This window comes from Hibiscus syriacus, unplaced genomic scaffold, assembly GCF_006381635.1.
Source record: "Hibiscus syriacus cultivar Baekdansim isolate YM2019G1 unplaced genomic scaffold, ASM638163v2 tig00110159_pilon, whole genome shotgun sequence".
NCBI classification, from domain to species: domain Eukaryota; kingdom Viridiplantae; phylum Streptophyta; class Magnoliopsida; order Malvales; family Malvaceae; genus Hibiscus; species Hibiscus syriacus.
This window is the reverse complement of record NW_024062607.1, coordinates 239,693-261,045: the sequence shown is the minus strand read 5'-3', so window position 1 is coordinate 261,045 and position 21,353 is coordinate 239,693. Positions and strand designations below refer to the sequence as shown.

At 34.6% G+C, this 21,353-nt stretch overlaps 4 protein-coding genes across 4 annotated transcripts; 2 read left to right on the top strand and 2 right to left on the bottom strand.

Annotated features, from left to right (window-relative positions):
* The first annotated feature begins 181 nt into the window (after positions 1-181).
* On the top strand, positions 182-5,618 carry LOC120216213. Its single transcript, XM_039213702.1, has 2 exons — positions 182-450; positions 5,564-5,618. Exon 1 carries the CDS (start codon positions 195-197, stop codon positions 405-407), a length of 213 nt encoding a protein of 70 aa, XP_039069633.1. The 5' UTR covers positions 182-194; the 3' UTR covers positions 408-450; positions 5,564-5,618.
* A 2,014-nt stretch (positions 5,619-7,632) lies between these two features.
* LOC120216212 lies at positions 7,633-7,977 on the top strand. The gene has a single exon (XM_039213701.1). The coding sequence runs from the start codon at positions 7,635-7,637 to the stop codon at positions 7,890-7,892; it is 258 nt and encodes an 85-aa protein (XP_039069632.1). The 5' UTR covers positions 7,633-7,634; the 3' UTR covers positions 7,893-7,977.
* Positions 7,978-14,050: 6,073 nt separating this feature from the next.
* On the bottom strand, positions 14,051-15,644 carry LOC120216158. The gene is made up of 2 exons (XM_039213662.1): positions 15,618-15,644; positions 14,051-14,308 (listed from the first exon to the last, which is right to left on the bottom strand). The coding sequence occupies exons 1-2, from the start codon at positions 15,642-15,644 to the stop codon at positions 14,051-14,053; spliced, it is 285 nt and encodes a 94-aa protein (XP_039069593.1).
* Positions 15,645-20,543: 4,899 nt separating this feature from the next.
* LOC120216201 lies at positions 20,544-20,771 on the bottom strand. The gene has a single exon (XM_039213690.1). It carries the CDS (start codon positions 20,751-20,753, stop codon positions 20,544-20,546), a length of 210 nt encoding a protein of 69 aa, XP_039069621.1. The 5' UTR covers positions 20,754-20,771.
* Between the last annotated feature and the right edge of the window lie 582 nt (positions 20,772-21,353).

The window sequence follows — 21,353 nt, the reverse complement described above, 5'->3', positions numbered from 1 at the left end:
GAAGAGAATGGCGTTCTCCATAAAGCAAACCCACTAGCGTTTCCATTCCTTACCTCCCCATTAAACTTAACCCCTTCTTTCTCACTAAGTTCAGCATACATTACATAGTAGATTGCACACCTCTCCATTCTCCCAGACATTCATAAGTTTCCCTTCGAACTAGAGAAAACAAAAGCAATAAAGAAAGAGAAGAAATGAGCGCGGATTGGGGACCGGTGATCGTTTCGGTAGTTTTGTTCATACTCTTATCACCAGGGTTGTTGTTTCAACTGCCATCGAGGACAAGGGTGATAGAGTTTGGTAATATGTGCACAAGCGGGATAGCTATCCTGGTTCATGCAGTAATATACTTTTGCATAATCACTATCTTGATCGTTGCTATTGGTGTTCACATACATATTAACTGATTCAACCAAAAAGGGTACTTTGATTTTTTCCCCTTTCATTTTGTTAAAAGTCAGCACCGAAAATGGTGCATTAATGCACAATTCGGTGCAATGGTCAAAAGGAGCACACAATTGTTGAAATTGCTAAATGGTATAAGCATAATTTAGTCATTGTAATTTAGGGTATTTACAAGTTAGTCTTTAAAGCTTCAACTATAAATACCTAGCTCATTTAGCTTCAAAATCATCCCAAAGCATTCTAGCTTTCTTCCAATACTAGAGAGAATTTAGAGAGTTTCTTGAGAGTTGTTTTCTCCTTTTTTATCGAGAGAGAATTATCATTGTTTTCTCCTTGGTAGATCGAGAGAGGTTGTAATTCCTATTTTCTCATAGTGAAATTCTTCTACTGTTGCCCGTGGTTTTTACCCTATTTTATTTAGGGGTTTTCCACGTAAATTTTGTGTCTCTTTTTATCTTCATTTTTATTTTCTCAAATTATCAGTTGCGATTTTGCTCTATCCGATAGCCGTCTTCCGCAACAATTGGTATCCGAGCTAGATTAGAGTGTGTAATATCTGCTTATTGTCTTTGTGGTTGCCACCAAAAGGTGGATCCTCCAACATAAGAAAGTAAGAAGGTATTACCCATTCTTTGAAGGTTCCAGAGAACTATTCACGATAGTGAAATAGTGGGAGCTATCCGTAATAGAAGCTATGTCAACGAAATTTGAAATTAAAAATTTAATGGGAGAAATTTCTCATTGTGGAAATTGAAGATGAAGGCCATCCTGAGGAAAGACGGATGTCTAGCAGCTATTAGTGAAAGGCTGGTAGATTTTACAGATGACAACAAATGGATCGAAATGGACGGGAATGCTATGGCAAACTTTCATCTAGCATTAGCAGATGAAGTATTGTCAAGCATCGAGGAAAAGAAGACAGCTAAGGAGATATGAGATCATCTCACCAAATTGTACGAGGCCACATCGTTGCACAATAAAATTTTCCTTAAGAGGAAATTGTACACTCTCCGTATGCCAGAATCTACTTCAGTGACGGAGCACTTAAACACACTGAACACATTATTTTCTCAGCTTACATCCTTAAGATGTACAATAGGAGAACAAGAACGTGCTGAACTTCTACTTCAAAGTCTACTTGATTCGTATGATCAACTCATCATCAACTTGACAAACAGTAATGTCATCAGTCTAGTCTTCGATGACGTTGCATCTGTTGTTCTCCAAGAAGAAAATCGACGCAAGAACAAGGAAGACAGACAAGTAAATCTGCAACAAGCAGAAGCATTGACAACGATGAGAGGGAGATCAACAGAACGTGGCCAAAGCAGCAGTCACAAACATGGTAGATCGAAGTCGAGGAGCAAAAAGAATTTAAAGTACTACAACTGTGGAAAGAAGGGTCACTTGAAGAAGGATTGTTGGAGTCTAAATAAAAAATTCAATCCACAAGGCAATACCGCAAACACTTCAGATGATGGAGATGTTCTATGTTGTGAAGCGTCAACCACCGTGGAAGGTAGAAAGAGATATGCAGATATATGGCTCATTGATTCGGGAGCAACATATCACATGACCTCAAGAAGAGAATGGTTCCATCATTATGAACCAGTCTCAGGAGGATCTGTGTATAGTTGCAATGATCATGCCTTAGAAATCATTGGCGTGGGAACCATCAAATTAAAGATGTATGATGGAACAATTAAAGTTGTTCGAGATCTGCGGCACGTGAAAGGCCTGAAGAAAAATTTATTATCCTACGTATTATTGGATAATAATGCAAGCAAGATTAAAACACGGAAAGGAACCATGAAGGTGTTCCGTGGAGCGCTTGTGGTGCTGAAAGGTGAAAAGATAGCTGTAAACTTGTACATGCTGAAGGGAGAGACTTTGGTAGAAGCAGAAGCCTCTGTTGCCTCATGTAGTTCAGATTCGACAATGTTATGGCATCAGAAACTTGGACACATGTCAGAACAAGGAATGAAAGTCCTTGTGGAGAAGAAGATCCTTCCAGGCTTAACAAATGTATCACTTCCTTTGTGTGAGCATTGCATAACAAGTAAGCAGCACCGGTTGAAATTCAACACATCAAATTATAGGGGCAAAAGTGTTCTAGAATTGGTTCACTCTGATGTATGGCAAGCACCAGTAACGTCCCTAGGTGGAGCAAAATACTTTGTCTCATTTATTGATGACTACTCCAGGAGATGTTGGGTGCACCCTATTAAGAAGAAGTCATACGTGTTTTCAACTTTCAAAAACTTCAAAGCGCGGGTGGAACTTGATTCTGGAAATAAGATCAAGTGTTTCAGAACAGATAATGGAGGAGAATACACAAGCGAAGAATTTGATGACTTTTGCAAGAAAGAAGGCATCAAAAGACAGTTCACAGTGGCGAATACTCCTCAACAAAATGGAGTGGCAGAGCGGATGAACAGAACCTTGTTAGAAAGAACAAGAGCAATGTTGAGGGACGCATGCCTAGAAAAATCATTTTGGGCAGAAGCAGTCAATACCGCCTATTATTTGGTGAATCGAGGTCCATCAACTGCAATAGAGCTGAAGACACCAATGGAGATGTGGACTGGTAAACCAGCTGATTATTCAAACCTCCATGTATTTGAAAGTATTGTGTACGTGATGTACAACGCCCAAGAAATTTCAAAGCTAGATCCAAAATCCAGGAAATGTAAATTCTTGGGGTATGCTAATGGAGTAAAGGGGTATCGCTTGTGGGATCCCACTGCCCACAAAGTGATCATTAGCAGGGATGTTATCTTTGTAGAAGATAAACTACAAAGAAAAGAAGACGATGATAGCGCTGAAAAGTCAGAGACTACTCAGATACATGTGGAAAAAGAGTTTGAAGAATGAGATTCTTCTGAAGCAGAACCAGTACATGATGAACAAGAACCAGAGAGTTCTAAAGCTCCAACAACTCGTCAATCAGATCGTGTGAGAAGACGTCCCAATTGGCACTCAGATTATGTTATAGAAGGTAATATTGCATACTGCCTTTTAACAGAGGACGGTGAGCCATCAACATACCAGGAGGCAATAAACAGCTCAGATGCTTCACTGTGGATGATGGCGATGCAAGAAGAAATCGAAGCCCTTCATAAAAATAATACATGGGACCTTGTGCCACTACCACAAGGAAGGAAGCCAATTGGTAACAAATGGGTTTTCAAAATCAAGCGAAATGGTGACGATCAAGTGGAGATGTATCGTGCAAGACTGGTGGTCAAAGGATATGCTCAGAAAGAAGGTATTGATTTCAATGAAATTTTTTCTCCTGTGGTTCGACTAACAATAGTTCGAGTAGTCTTGGCAATGTGTGCTACATTGAATTTACATTTGGAACAGCTAGATGTTAAAACAACTTTTCTTCATGGAAATCTTGAAGAAGAGATTTATATGCTCCAGCCTGAAGGTTTTGAAGAAAAAGAAAAGAAGAACTTGGTTTGCAGGTTGAACAAATCTCTATACGGTCTAAAGCAGGCGTCGAGGTGTTGGTATAAGAGATTTGATTCATTCATTATGTGCCTTGGATACAACAGACTTAATGCAGACCCTTGTGCTTATTTCAAGAGGTCTGGTGATAACGATTTTGTTATATTGATGTTGTATGTGGATGACATGTTGGTTGCAGGACCCAACAAATATCATATTGAAGAATTGAAGGCACAACTGGCTAGGGAATTTGAAATGAAGGACTTGGGATCAGCAAACAAGATTATAGGGATGCAAATTCACCGAGACAGAAGTAATAGGAATATTTGGCTTTCACAAAAGAATTACTTAAAGAAAATCTTGTCACGATTTAGCATGCAAGATTGTAAGCCAATTTTTAACCCTCTTCCTATTAACTTCAAATTATCCTCCAGTATGAGTCCTAGCAGTGAAGAAGAGAGGATGGAGATGTCTCGAGTACCGTATGCATCAGCAGTGGGAAGTTTAATGTTCGCTATGATATGCACAAGACCAGACATTGCACAAGCAGTGGGACTGGTTAGTCGATACATGGCGAATCCAGGCAAAGAGCATTGGAATATTGTAAAGAGGATCCTAAGATACATCAAAGGGACCTCAAATGTTGCATTATGTTACGGAGGATCAAACTTACTTATAAATGGGTATGTCGATTCTGACTATGCAGGGGATTTGGATAAAAGTAAATCTACTACAGGATATGTGTTCAAAGTTGCTGGTGGAGCTGTAAGCTGGGTTTCAAAATTGCAGTCAGTTGTGGCTACATCTACAACAAAGGCAAAATATGTAGCAGCTACACAAGCCAGTAAAGAAGCAATTTGGTTGAAGATGCTATTGGAGGAGCTTGGGCACAATCAAGAGTTTGTCTCTCTGTTTTGTGACAGTCAAAGCGCCTTGCATCTAGCAAGGAATCCATCATTTCATTCAAGGACAAAACACATACGAGTTCAATACCATTTCATTCGTGAAAAGGTGGAAGAAGGGACGGTAGATATGTAGAAGATCCATACCAAAGACAATATAACAGATTTCATGACGAAGGCAATCAATGCTGATAAATTTACTTGGTGTCGATCCTCTTGTGGCCTGTCAGAAATGTAAGTAACATGATGGTATAAGGTAGAAAGAATGGTGTGAAGATATGATTGTTCCAATCAAATCTTCAAGTGGGAGATTGTTAAAAGTCAGCACCGAAAACAGTGCATTAATGCACAATTCGGTGCAATAGTCAAAAGGATCACACAATTGTTAAAATTGTTAAATGGTATAAGCATAATTTAGTCATTGTAATTTAGGGTATTTACAAGTTAGTCCTTAAAGCTTCAACTATAAATACCCTAGCTCATTTAGCTTCAAAATCATCCCAAAGCATTCTAGCTTTCTTCCAATACTAGAGAGAATTTAGAGAGTTTCTTGAGAGTTGTTTTCTCCTTTTTTATCGAAAGAGAATTATCATTGTTTTCTCATTGATAGATCGAGAGAGGTTGTAATTCCTATTTTCTCATAGTGAAATTCTTCTACCGTTGCCCGTGGTTTTTACCCTATTTTATTTAGGGGTTTTCCACGTAAATTTTGTGTTTCTTTTTATCTTCATTTTTATTTTCTCAAATTATCAGTTACGATTTTACTCTATCCGATAGCCGTCTTCCGCAACACGTTTTAATATGCTCTCATTTGTTTTTTACTTGGATGAAGTTCATGTTCTAGTTTCTTTCATCTTGGCAAGTGAAATCTTGACCAGATTTAGTAATGAATGCTATTTCATGACAAGGTGGTTCAATTTGTACTATGAAATTTACTCAGGCTACAGATCATTGATAATTTCAACTTTGACTAAATCCAGTATTTTCGTTTTACTTTTCAGTTCTTAGCAAAACTAAAGCTCAATTATCTATGAATTATCATACTATCAAAGCAAAATAAAACAATGCAAGGGCCACTAGATTCGTCTTTGACAGTGGTGTATAGTTTACTGATAACTTCACAAACAACAGAAAATGACTGAATTCCAGCACCCAAAATACAAAGCTTAACATAATATAGCACAACGAAGATGATGCAACAACGACATACAGATCGCCGGCGTTCAATTTATTCAGATGGTGAAGGTTAAGATATTGGGCAAATATAAATAAATTCCAATACAAAAAGCCCTTCTGTTTAAAGAGGGGAAAAAGTTCTTTTGTGGGTGTTCTTAATAGTAAAAAAGTAAACTTTGGCCATTAAAGATATGCTTGCCACAAACTTAATTGGGTCCAAAACTGAAAGAAGCTAATACACAGATTGATAAATAAAATAAAACCCAACACAGATCTTGAATCGCACCGGCATCCGGCGGGGGGGGGGAGTCAGCCAGTGTAGATATGGAGGTGGAGGGCCATGATCAAAACAGCATAGATGGCGAAGAAAAGAAGAGTGTGGATAGCAATGGCCTTTCCATTAGTCTTCATGCTCCCAAACTCCAGCTGCTTGTTGTTCCCTGGGAATGAAAACAAAAGCCCTGGTGATAGCAACACAAATAGCACCACCCCGATTACTACAGATGCCCAATCTGCCATTACAAGAGACTTCCTTCACATAAAATCTAAACGCAACTAGGCCTGAAGAGAGGTTGTGGAATTATGGAGAGAGAAGTGAAGAAGATGAGTTGCTTTAAATGTTGAAAGTGACGGCAGGGGGGTAAGCACAACAAAGACTTGGGTTTTGGGTCGGTGCTGACCATGTCATGTGAATCTAATTGTAGCCATTAGATTAAGTTTTGTCAATTCTTTTATTAATGGAAAATGGGATTGGGATTAGGATTATCATGTCTTTAATTTACTAAAATATATCCTAATAAAAAATTAATTTCTATTACTTAAGGAGAAAATGTTCATTGTGAGAAGTGTGTTCCTTATGTGGCATTCGAGTCAATAAAGGCACTTCCTACACTGAACCCATTTGCCCTCCGTGGAAAAACAATTTCTACACAAGGTGCCGCCTTAAGATTTTAATTCTCGACCTCTCCCTTCGGCCTTCCCAGCCTTTTCTCATCCCTTCCCCTCTTCCTTCCCCTCTTCCCCTCTTCCCCTCGTCCTTCCCTTTACATCACACCAAAATCATTCAAAGGAATACACTCCTTTAAAAAATTCTATTCACTTCTTATTTTCTACAAACGTTTGAGGTATGATTCAGAATTGAGGTCATTTTCTATAATTTTTTTAGTTGACGTTAGTTAATAATTATCATTTTTTAATTTTTTACAGTAAAAAAAATAGATGATATATTATGATTGGGTGAAAATTATATTGTGACTCATCAATAAATATGATAAAAAAAATTTTGTTTAATAACAATTTTGTTATTATATTGTGACTCAACATTCCAGATTATGGCCTCATAGCCAGTCTCGACGCTTATCTTTGATTTATTGGCTAATCCCATCTCTACTTTCTTTCTTTTATACATATAAAAGGTCGTAATTTTATCAACCCTGGGACTTTAATAAATAGTTTATTGGGCCTCTTGGATTGACATCAACACAAATTTATGCCCTCCCTTGTCTAACAAAAGCTAGAGAATTAAATAACATCATAGAGGAAAATAGTTTATAAATTTCCTTAGCTTTATGTGATTCTCATTCCCTCTACAATCGACTTAAAGTCACCGTGAAAGAGGAGAAGTACCCAAACCCTTTTTCATCTTATTTGATTCTTCAATCACCTCTGGAAGTTTGAGGAGCTTTCATTCATATAGAAATGAATGATTGGGGTGCTCCACTCGTAGCAGCAGCGTTGTTTGCGTTTCTTTCACCGGGTTTACTGCTGCAAATCCCAGGGAAGCATCACCCCATTGATTTCATGAACATGAAGACAAGTGCCACCGCCATTTTCGTGCACGCCGTACTCTATGCTTTGTTCCTCATCTTGTTTCTCTTTGTTCTTCATGTCCGCCTCTCTGAAACAACCCAACAGGCTTTCTCGGGATGTAATTTTCATGTTGTTTGTAAGTTGTAGTATGATGGCATGAAAAATCTTGAGAATTTGTAACTTTCAAGATTTTTCTTTATTAGTTGGTTATCTTTCCAGATTTTCTGTTAACAATATTCTTTAAACAGTAGCAGTAAGCTTAATCGTCTCACAACTTCCGGTAAATTGCATGTTAAGTGACAACCAGCTATGTAATATATTGCTCTCAAGTCATTCTTAGATTTGTGTTTCCAGATTGTGGTATTCGACAAACAGTTGATGAAATCTTCCAGGAATAGACATGCAAATAGCCTAATTAACATTGAGAAATGTTTTACTCAATCTTGAAGAATATTGCTAATTATTACAACGAAATGTCCTGTTTTGAGCCTAATAAGCAAGTGAACAATGAAAGAAAGCTACATAAACCTACTCAGGGCCTGTCTTGACATTTTAAGGGTCCTAGGTAAAATAAGAGATAAGGACCCTTAAAAAAATAACTTAAAATTCAAGAATAAATTCTGGTAAACGCCAAACAAATTTTTTCATTAAAAATTATATGAGTAGATTCTATTAAATTAACCAACATTATTTTACCAAATATATAAAGAGACATCACAATTTTTCACTCAATTTACTCATATTATGTCTTCAATTATCTCTTAGAATCGTTTCTCTCAATCGAAAATTGAAGCCTCTCACTTACAAAACAACATACACAAATTCTCATAAGAAACGGTTTCTTCTAACATTTTGAGATGCAAAATCATTGATAATAACATCAACATCAATGTTTCTTATCATCTCCTTCTCAATAGCTAATGTTGCTAAACCATTCAACATTTCTTGTGACATTGATGACCTCAAGTACATTTTTATTAATTTAAGCTTTGAGAAACTTCTTTCGGCTGAAGCTACGGTCACAGACACAGTTAATAAAATCCTATAAGCAATTGAAGCATTCGTAGAACAATCTACAGATTTGACAAACTTAAGAATTTCAGTGGCGGATAACAATTCTGTTGGCAAAGTCATTTGTAAGACTTTCAATTCAGAGAAAAGATCATCTAAGTCAACATCCGATGAATTGCCATGAGAAAAGGTAGAATGAAAATGAGCACAACATTCTTTCAACTCATTATCATCTAATGACTTTAACTTATTTGAATCATATAAAAATCCAAAAATACTTTCAAATGTCTTCAATTGCTTAAATCTATTCTTCAAAGAAGTAATTGCCATATCTACCACAACCAAAAAATAATTGACTCTAAATGACTCTTCAGGTGATTCAACTTCGTTATCCTCATTATTCTATCTAAAAAAATTCTTCCTAATCACATGACGTTTTGTGGGAAAGATAGGCTCCACATCCATTTCAAGTGCAAGACTTTTAGCTACATTCATACTACTTGTAAAGCCTTCATCTCTATATTTTTCAAAGTAGAACATCGCACCTTCTAATTGCCTTATGGTAGTATCAATGCACATAGACTTAGATTGTAATTTCTTGCTTACCATATTAACATCAAATAAAATGTCATACCAAATCACAACACCAAGCAAAAACTCAAAACTTGAGAGTGCATTCACTAAACTTTCAGCTTCACTTTTTGACTTCGCATCATTTTCACAAGATTCATATAATTCACACAAAGCCAATCTTATTTGGGGACATTGAAATCTAATAGCTTTGACACTTTTAATTCAACTCTCCCATCGAGTATTTGATAAATATTTCATAGTTAATCTAGGAATATTATCAAGTAAAATTTTCCATCTCTTTGTAGAACCCGAAAACAATGCATATATGCGTTGAACAACTCCAAAAAAAAAGAAATAGCTTTAACACAAGAATGTACCATATCACCAAGAGTGAGATTTAGACTATGACAAGCACAAGGCATGTATAATGCTTTTGGATTAATTTCAAGAAATCGTTTTTGAACACCTTGGTGCCTTCCTTTCATATTAGAACCGTTATCATAACCTTTTCCCCTCACATCATCAACATTAAGATCAAGAGACTTCAAAACATTTTGTAGTTCATTAAAGAGTCCTAATCCAGATGTATCATCCACTTTTAGAAACTCTAAAAAGAACTCCTCAATTTTAACTTTGTTATTTAATATATTAACACATTGAACTATGAGGGTCATTTGTTCTTGATGGCTCACATCAGACGTACAATCAAGAATTATGGAAAAGTATTTAGCCTCTTTAATGATCTTAATGATAGAATTTCTCACACTTAGAGACAAAATGGAAATGAACTCATTTTGAATTTTATGTCCAAGATAATGATAATGAATTTCACGATCCTGAATGCGTCTAACATGATCTTGCATAATCACATCAAACTCTGCAATCATTTCAATCAATCCCAGAAAGTTACCATTGTTATCTTGATATAGTTTTTCATTGGATCCTCGAAATGCAAGATTATGTTTAGCAAGACATTTCACAACTGAGAATATTCTTTGTAACACTTGTCTCCAACGCTCTTTCTCTTTCATAATCTCTTCTTGCAAATTTTTATCGATTGCTTGCTTTTTATCCAATCTTACTCTCAATTCATTCCAAGTATTCATATTAGTCATATGTTCAACACTATTTTCATGTTGTTTAAGCCTTTGGCTAATATGTTTCCAATCACTTAAGCCATCATTTGCTAACAAACTTACATTACTAATCGATTTAAACAACTTGCAACAAAAACAATATATTTTGTCAACATTTTTGGAATAAACTAACCATTTTCTATCACTAGTCTCACCATTGCTCAACTTTCTAGAATAACATGCATATGAGAAATGTCTAAAATATTTATCAACAGGAAATTCAATATTCATTTCTCTTATGGGCCCTTTTTCAACTAATATATCTCTCGCATTACTGTCAAGATTCTCCCAATTTATAGGATCATATATATTCAAATGAGGAAGTGTTTCTTCACCAATGCCTAAATTTTCAACATTTTCATCAATTGACACGTCATTAAAGTCAATTGGATCATTCACTTCATCATTCACATTTTCAGAATTTCCAGGATTTTCAGTATGTAAATTTTCAGTTGATTGATTCAAAGTTTCATGAGAATCAGCCTTTTTAAACACAAATTTATCAAGAGCACCTTTTTGTGACTTCTTTAACTCCTCATCTCGCTTCCTTTTTTTTCCTTTTTTCACTTACAGACAAATGTTTTTTAGGCAACATCTTATCAAAGAGTCAAAAACAAACCAATTCTAATAAATAAGTATAAGAAAAGAACAATTGCACCTGGATTCTTCAATTAAAATTGTAATCCATTGGAGTAAGATAAAATCTCAAATTCCCAATTTGATAATTGACGCTGTTGACATAAATATTAATAGTTATAACATGAACATCAAAATAAAAATATCAAAAAACATCAAGCAAACAGAGCCTTAGCAAATTGTATCAATCATCATTTTAAAACATTTAAGTTATAACAAAATTTTACTACACAAGACAAATCATAATTTAAAACCAGAAATATATGTCAAAACTTTACTACACACAAAACAAATCATAATTTATTTCTTTTTCCTCTCCATTCAAGAGAAATTAGAGAATACCAAACATTTTCTTTAATTTCTTGAAGCAACGCACAAACCAGAGAATCAATACAAGTTTTTATCCATTCGTTTTATATTTTGAATACAACAAGAATAAAAACAATAATTTATAAAGCAAAATAGAGTCAAGGAGAAAGGGGAAAGCATTACTTGTGAGTCATCGGAGTTTCCCAATTCCCATCGAAGTCAGGTTCGTCGGAGCAAATAGAAACCAAAGTTGTGGTCTCGGTTTAAGGGCGTTTTAGCCTTATTTATGCGATTTTCAGTTTTGATTTGGATTAAGGTAAATAGATCGTAGTGTTTAGGATGTTTTAGGCTGTGAGTTGCATAGAGAAATAGGAAGAGTGAAACGGCTCAGAGTTTTTTTTTAAATAAGGTTATAAAATGGGTAAAACCAATAAGAGTAACATTTATAAATTATAATTAAGTTGTAAGGAAAAATGGTATGTACAGTGGTTTGGTCCCGATTTCCGAGAATAATGACAATAACCATTTCAAATTGAAATGGGATTTTGGCGTGATTATTAAGCAAACAGGAACAACATGTGTAGGCTTTATGGGATTCATCAAAACGGATGAAAAATCAAACCACAATTTGATTTTTATATATATACACTATGGACCGTTTTACATATCTTTTACTTTTTTAATAGTTAAATTATTATTACTTTTAAAAATAGGCCCCTATCCCATCAAAACATAACTAACAAATAAGAGATGAATGAAAAGTCAAACCACAAATTTATTTTTATATATATACACTATGAAACGTTTTACATATCTTCTATTTTCTAATAGTTAAATTATTATTATTTTAAAAAATAGGCCTCCTTAAAATTTGGGCTCTAGGCTGTATTTCTCTATGCCTGGGTTCAGAGTCGGCCCTGGATAGTAATAAATTAGCTGATTAATATATTTAGAAATAAAAAAACTAATTTTAATTCTTAAACTTAACTTTTTTAAAATTTTTATTATTAAATTATTTTGTTCACGTATTAATCTTTGAACTTTAATTTTATATTGTTATGATACTTTAAAATTTAACATATATAACACAATATTAAAGTCGCACGTCATTAAGTAATAAAATAAATAAATTCATAAACTAATATGGAAAAAATGAAAAATCAAATTTAAAGAACAAAATGTTACTTTTATCCCCCCCCCCCCAAAACAAAGTTATATCATCTTGCCCCAATGAGCCACTTGCTTAATCATAAAAATATTCAAATATAAGGGAGTATTAATTAATAAAAAAAAGGGTGATATATATATATATATATATATATATATATATATATATATAGTCAAAAGTACACAAATGGTCCCCCAACTTTAGGTGTTATTTTGTTGAGTCTTCCGACTATTAAAAGTTATAAAATGGTCATCTAACTATAGGATGTTACTTTGTTGAGTCTCCTGACTATTAAAAGTTACAAAATGATCACCTAGCTATTCATTATGTTCCAAATTCATCATTTTTTGTTAAATTATTGATGATAATCTAAGTTTGATGATAATTTGTTGTCTGAGATATGATAAAATCTTATTCTAGAATCTCAAACGATTATCATATCTAAGACAACATATTAACATCCAACTCAGGTTGTCATCAATTTTTAATGAAAAATGAAATCTTTGGAACATAATAAATAGTCAGGTGACTATTTTGTAACTTTTAATTGTCGAGGGACTCAAAAAAAGCAACATCCTATAATCAAAGGACCATTTTATAACATTTAATAGCCGTGAGATTCAACAAAGAGGTATCCTATAGTTGGGGGACCATTTGTGTACTTTACGCATATATATTTTTAAAAACTTTTATATATATGTTCAACTTTAAAGGATTATACATGCTAAAGAAATATTTAAAGATGCTTAAAAAACAAATAATTCAAAAAAAATAAAAATTTAAATATATATTTATCTTAATTCCCATTATTAAATAAAAATTGAACCTTAAAACATTATTTGATTAGGTGGAAAAGAGGAACGATGGAAAGAAAGAGTGTAAACGTAAAAGAAAATAAATTTTGAGTATTTTTTGGTAAGAAAGAAAATTGAGAGAAAAGAAAATGAGAAGTACTGAAGCATGGTTATTTTTTATTCTCGTGAGTAAAATAAAATTATTTTAACCTGAAAAGAAAAAAGAGAAAATATAAGAGATATGTAAACTAAATTAAACATATTCATTTTAAAGCTTGATTTTCTTTTATCTCATTTTTTTCAATTCTATTACAATAAATAAAAATAAAATATTATTCAAATTTTCCATCATTCCCACCAAGCACACCAATAAAAGAAAAAAAAATTATATTTTCATACGTCCATTTTTCTATCTCTTGAATTTTTAATCATTCTAATTTTAGTTTACCCTAACCAAAAAAAAGCTTGAAAGAATTTTATATCAACTAAGCATGCAGTAAGTCATAAGTATATCCACAAAAAGAGAAGAACAAAAATCACATGACAAGCAAAACTATCTATGTAATGGTTTTGGTCCATAAACAGAGAGAAAAAAACAGACTAAATTGACATATTGCATACCAAATATTCCACAAATTTGGAAACTGTCTTTACGAGTTAGCTAGAATAGACGGATGCTTAACCGAGATACAAGTGAATACCAATAGCTAAGAGCAAGATGCAAATGAGTGCAAAGTAAATTATTGCATGCACCAAAATGGATAGTCCACTGGTTTGAAAGTTGCCGGACTCAATGAACCGTGATCTTCCCGGAACCTGTACCAGCAGCCCCGGCGTTAGCAGTATGAACAGAACCACCGCCACGAAAATCGGCCCCAGTCGGACATCTTTACTCACCCTCTCGGCGATTCTGGAAAACCTTGTTGCGTTGATCACCTGGAATTGGTGGCATGATCTGATCTATGATGAATATATAAGGAGTTGCGATGGAAATGGAAAAGAAAAAAGATGGTTTATGATGGAATGGTGTGTTGGTTTAGGAAGAAGGGACAAAGGGTTTATGACTCGGAAAGTGAAGATTAGCGAATCAAGCCATTAGGGTTCACATTTTTCTTGGTTTTTATCGCGATCACTTTGTTTAAAAGGAAACTTCGCTGTAACACTCAATTGCTGTAGCACAAACTTGTGCATTCAATGGTAAATTTTTGTGTTTCGGTTTATATCTTTATCTTGGTTTCTCTCGATTGTGTTTCCCAAAATTTAACTTTGGTGTACAGATCATTCCATCCGATCTACAAGTTCATACAAGTACTTGCTTGATGCTACATAATACGTCTTATAAAGGGACAAATACTACTTTGAAAGAACTTAACACCGACTGCTTTCTTATATGAATTAATTTGATTTATAATGCATGTGGTTCAGTTTCAATTTAATCAAGGGTTCTAATTAGTAATTAGTTTATATTATTGTATTATTATATAAACTAAAAGGATTTTATAGTAATTAAATTTATTTAAAAAATATTTATTTATGTTAAATAGTTTTATTAAATTAATAAAAAATTGATGATTAAGTAATAATCTTTTTATAAATATATATATAATAATTCTATAAAGTATTGAGTTAATGAGAGGAACTGCATTTATTTAGGGGTTGAGTTTAATGTTTGTTCATGGGGCTATTTTTGTTAAAAGTCAAATAAAATTAGGCATCGAATGGTGCATAGTCAAAGTAAAAAATTAGGCACCTAATTTTTATTGAAATTGGGTAATGGTAAAATCTCAATTTTAGTCATTGTACTTTAGGGTATTTACAAGATTAGTTCTTAAGCTTCAATTATAAATACCCTAACCTATTTAGCTTCAAAACCATCTCAAATCATTCTAGCTTTCTCCCTATACTAAAGAATTTAGAGAGTTTTCTTGAGAGTTGTTTTCTCCTTTTTATCAAGAGAGAATTGTCATTGTTTTCTCCTTGTTAGATCGAGAGAAGTTGTAATTCCTATTTTCTCATAGTGAAATTCTTCTACCGTTGCTCGTGATTTTCACCCTATATTATTTAGGGGTTTTTCACGTAAAATTTATGTCTTCTTTATCTTCATTTTTATTTTCTCAAATTATCAGTTGCGATTTTGCTCTATCCGATAACCGTATTCCGCAACAATTGGCATCAGAGCCAGATTAGAGTGTGTAATATCTACTTATTTCCTTTGTGGTTGCCACCAAAAGGTGAATCCTCTAACATTAGAAAGTAAGAAGGTATTACCCATTCTTTGAAGGTTCCAGAGAACTATTCACGATAGTCAAATAGTGGGAGCTATCCGTAATAGAAGTTATGGCAATGAAATTTGATATTGAAAAATTCAATGGGATAAATTTCTCATTATGGAAATTTGTGGAAATTGAAGATGAAGGCCATCCTGAGGAAAGATGGTTGTTTAACAGCTTTCAGTGAAAGGCCGGTGGATTTCACAGATGACAACAAATTGATCGAAATGGACGGGAATGTTATGGAAAACTTTCATCTAGCATTAGCAGATGAAGTATTGTCAAGCATCGAGGAGAAGAAAACAACTAAGGATATATGAGATCATCTCACCAAATTGTACGAGACCACATTATTGCACAATAAAATTTTCCTTAAGAGGAAATTGTACACTCTCCGGATGCCAAAATCTACTTCAATGACGGAGCACTTAAACACACTGAACACGTTATTTTCTCAGCTTACATCCTTAAGATGTAGAATAGGAGAACAAGAACGTGTTGAACTTCTACTTTAAAGTCTATCTGATTCGTATGATCAACTCATCATTAACTTGACAAACAGTAATGTCACCAGTCTAGTCTTCGATGACGTTGCAGCTGCTGTTCTACAAGAAGAAAATCGACGCAAGAACAAGGAAGACAGACAAGTAAATCTGCAACAAGCAGAAGCGTTGACAATGATGAGAGGGAGATCAACATAACGTGACCAAAGCAACAGTCACAAACATGGTAGATCAAAGTCGAGGAGCAAGAAGAATTTAAAGTGCCATAACTTTGGAACGAAGGGTCACTTGAAGAAGGATTGTTGGAGTCTAAATAAAAACTCCAATCCACAAGGCAATACTGCAAACACTTTAGATGATGGAGATGTTCTATGCTGTGAAGCATCAACCACTGTGGAAGGTAGAAAAATATTTGTAGATATATGGCTCATTGATTCGGGAGCAACATATCACATGACCTCAAGAAGAGAATGGTTTCATCATTATGAATCTGTCTCAGGAGGATCTGTGTATAGTTACAATGATCATGCCTTAGAGATCGTTGGCGTAGGAACCATCAAATTGAAGATGTATGATGGAACAATTAAAGTTGTTCGAGATGTACAGCACGTGAAAGGCCTGAAGAAAAATTTATTATCCTATGGACTGTTGGATAATAATGCAAGCAAGATTGAAACACAAAAAGGAATCATAAAGGTGTTCCGTGGAGCACTTGTGGTGATGAAAGGAGAAAATATAGCAGCAAACTTGTACATGCTGAAGGGAGAGACTTTGCTAGAAGCAAAAACCTCTATTGCCTCATGTAGATCAGATTCTGCAATGCTATGGCATCAGAAACTTGGACACATGTCAGAACAAGGAATGAAAGTCCTTGTGGAGCAAAAGCTACTTCCAGGCTTAACAAATGTATCACTTACTTTGTGTGAGCATTGCATAACAAGTAAACAGCACCAGTTGAAATTCAACACGTCAAATTCTAGAGGAAAAAGTGTTCTAGAATTGGTTCATTATGACGTATGGAAAGAACCAGTTACATCCCTAGGTGGAGCAAAATACTTTGTCTCATTTATTGATAATTACTCTAGGAGATGTTGGGTGTACCCTATTAAGAAAAAGTCAGATGTGTTTTAAACTTTCAAAAACTTCAAAGCGCGGGTGGAACTTGATTTTGGAAATAAGATCAAGTGTTTTAGAACAGATAATGGAGGATAATACACAAATGAAGAATTTGATGACTTTTGCAGGAAAGAAGGCATCAAAAGATAGTTCACAGTGGCGAATACTCCTCAACAAAATGGAGTAGTAGAGTGGATGAACAGAACCTTGTTAAAAAGAACAAGAGCAATGTTGAGAGCTGAAGACCTAGAAAAATCATTTTGGGCAGAAGCAGTCAATATTACCTGTTATTTGGTGAATCGAGCTCCATTAACTGCAATAGAGCTGAAGACACCAATGGAGATGTGGACTGGTAAACCAGCTGATTATTCAAACCTCCATGTATTTGGAAGTATTGTGTACGTGATGTACAACTCCCAAGAAATCTCAGAGATAGATCCAAAATCCAGGAAATGCAAATTCTTGGGATATACTAATGGAGTAAAGGGGTATCTCTTGTGGGATCCCACTGCCCGCAAAGTGATAATTAGTAGGGATGTTATCTTTGTAGAAGATAAACTACAAAAAAAAGAAGACGATGATAGCGCTGAAAAGTCAGAGACTACACAGATACATGTGGACAATGAGGATTTGGCTAGGGAATTTGAAATGAATGACTTGGGATCAGCAAACAAGATTCTAGGGATGCAAATTCACTAAGATAGAAGTAATAGGAAGATTTGGCTTTCACAAAAGAATTACTTGAAGAAGATCTTGTCACGATTCAACATGCAACATTGTAAGCCAATTTCTACCCCTATTCCTATTAACTTCAAATTATCCTCCAGTATGAGTCCTAGCAGTGAAGAAGAGATGATAGAGATGTCTCGAGTACCGTATGCATCAGCAGTGGAAAGTTTAATGTTCGCTATGATATGCACAAGACCAGACATTGCACAAGCAGTGGGAGTGGTTAGTCGATACATGGCGCATCCAGGCAAAGAGCATTGGAATACAGTAAAGAGGGTTTTAAGATACATCAAAATGACCTCAAATGTTACATTATGTTACAGAGGATCAAATTTACTTATCAATGGGTATGTTGATTTGACTATGCAAGGGATTTGGATAAAAGCAAATCTACTACAGGATATGTGTTCAAAGTTGTTGGTGGAGCTGTAAGCTAGGTTTCAAAATTATAGTCAGGTGTGGCTACATCCACAACAGAAGCAGAATATGTAGCAGCTACACAAGCCAGTAAAGAAGCAAGTTGGTTGAAGATGCTATTGGAGGAGCTTGGGCACAATCAAGAGTATGTCTCTCTGTTATGTGACAGTCAAAGCGCCTTGCATCTAGCAAGGAATCCAGCATTTCATTCAAGAACAAAACACATACGAGTTCAGTACCACTTCATTCGTGAAAAGGTGGAAGAAGGGATGGTAGATATGCAGAAGATCCATACCAAAGACAATATAGTAGATTTCATAACGAATGCGATCAATGTTGATAAATTTACCTGGTATCGATCCTCTTGTGGCCTGTCAGAAACGTAAGCAACATGAAAGTACGAGGTAGAAAGAATGGTGTGAAGATATGATTATTCCAATCAAATCTTCAAGTGGGAGATTGTTAAAAGTCAAATAAAATTAGGCACCAAATTAGGCACCGAATGATGCATAGTCAAAGTAAAAAATTAGGCACCTAATTTTTGTTGAAATTGGGTAATGGTAAAATCTCAATTTTAGTCATTGTACTTTAGTTTATTTACAAGATTAGTCCTTAAGCTTCAACTATAAATACCAGAACCCATTTAGCTTCAAAACCATCCTAAATCATTATAGCTTTCTCCCAATACTAGAGAATTTAGAGAGTTTTCTTGAGAGTTGTTTTCTCCTTTTTATCAAGAGAGAATTGTCATTGTTTTCTCCTTGTTAGATCGAGAGAAGTTGTAATTCCTATTTTCTCATAGTGAAATTTTCTACCGTTACTCATGGTTTTTACCCTATATTATTTAGGGGTTTTCAACATAAAATTTATGTCTTCTTTATCTTCATTTTTATTTCCTCAAATTATCAGTTGCGATTTTGCTCTATCCGATAGCCGTATTTCGCAACAAATGGTTGTCCCTTGTTCCCATATGTAATGGGGTAAGGGGGAGGTAAGATAGTAGGCTGCCCTCAACACTAGGTTGAGAGCAGCTTCCATATTCCGCAACAATTTTAACTTAATTGGATTAACTTTTTTTGGTACTAATTAAAAACATAGATAATAACTTGATAGAGAAGCGAAAGCGGATGAATAGATGTTGCTCTCGTTGAGGAATCAAACCTAGAAAACTCTAGACTTAATGAAGAAAGAGGAAGAATTTGAATGGAATAAGAAGATAATGGAGTTGTGGAAGATGGATATAGATGAATAATTGTCACATCGAACCCTCCTAGTCGCAATGAAAAAGTAAACTCGATAAATGAGTCTAACCAGCCCTTCTATTCACAATGAAGAGGCAAATCGGAGTGCAAAGATCTCTCTCTCAAATATCTTGAAAAAAAATCAAAGAAAAGAAGTTTCAAAGGCACAAGTAATCAACATGTTGCAAAGAAAACTTAGCCAAAATTAAGGTTTAGGTTGCTTCTCTTCCACTCTTATTTTTTAAGGCTTGGTCACGTGAATCAATTGGAAGCGTTAGTCTATCTTCTTTTTATATGAGCCTTGTGATGTATATATCATAACTAGTTAAGTTTAGTTAATATTATTGTCCACACATTATATAAGAAAACGTGAGATTAAACATATTTAATTATTTAAATAATTGTTTTAATATCAATATCAGAGATGATTTTAATTGATATTAGATTCTAAATTTTATTTCTAACAATTTTTTATTTTTTTCTTATCAAATAAAGAGTTGAAGACCTTCAGCATACAAATTTCATTGTAGGTCCACAATTCTGTAAATTTGCCATTTTATTTGGATTGGCTACTTGTACGTGGTCTTATACTTCATACATAATAAAGGAGAATGAAATAAAGGTCATTTAAGCCTATAAAGGAATTCGGAGAAAAGCAATAATTGAGAGTCATCCGAAGAAAAACAAAAGAAGATTAGAATGAGTGGAGAGCAAATAAGCAAAACTCTAACGCCAACAACCTCTTCATTCTTCATATATCAAGAAGTAGAGCATTTTCAATTCCAACTTACAAGATTCTATTCATTTTAATTCCAACATGTCCCCATTTTGTCTCTCAAAAAAATATCTTATAGGATTGAGGGTGTTACCCGACAAAATCATAAACATTAGAAAACTAGCCAAGGTGAATCTTCACCCGAACAACTAACAAGGAGATGCAAATGAATGCAAAGTAGATAATCGAATGCACCAGAATGGAGGCTCCACTGGTTTGATAGTTGCCAAACTCAACGAATCGGGATTTTGCCGGAATCTGAAAAAGCAGCCCCGGCGATAGCACTATAAAGAGCAGCACCGCCACAAAAACTGGCCCCCAATCCGACATATTCTCCAACACACAAAACACTTCACAAAGAATGACAAGGATTTAAGGATTCCCAAACCTTCATCATGTGATTGCTCTAAAACACTGTACTTCTGAGTGGAAACTTCCCGGAACCCTTCGGTGGGGTAGAAAATTCTTGCATCAAATGTTTTTTTGTGCGCACCACATTACTTTTTCTTCTTGATTTTTGGTAATATCAAAGCTAGTTTTTCCACCTTTCATGTCTTTATTAAGTTAGAAAAAAATAGAAAATTCTAGTAAATGCTTTATCTACACTTTAGTTCCAAGATGAAGTTTCACTAATTTTGAATATAATTTAGATTTATTTTTTTATTGTCCTTATGGTGTCAAAGTTTTGCCTTGACTAATCCGGATCGACTCGTGTTGCACACCTGGCTTCAGTGGGTGAGTCTCCCAGCAAGGATTTTCTGCATACACAAGAACTCAAACTTGAGGCCTTGCTTGAGCATAATCAAGTTGCTTACCACTTGAATCAACCCCTGTCGGTTAATCTAGATTTATTTTGATAACTAATTTCAAAAAAAACTTCCTAAAATGCAGTGTTTTGTTTCTTCTGTTACACAATGATGAGTGAGTGAT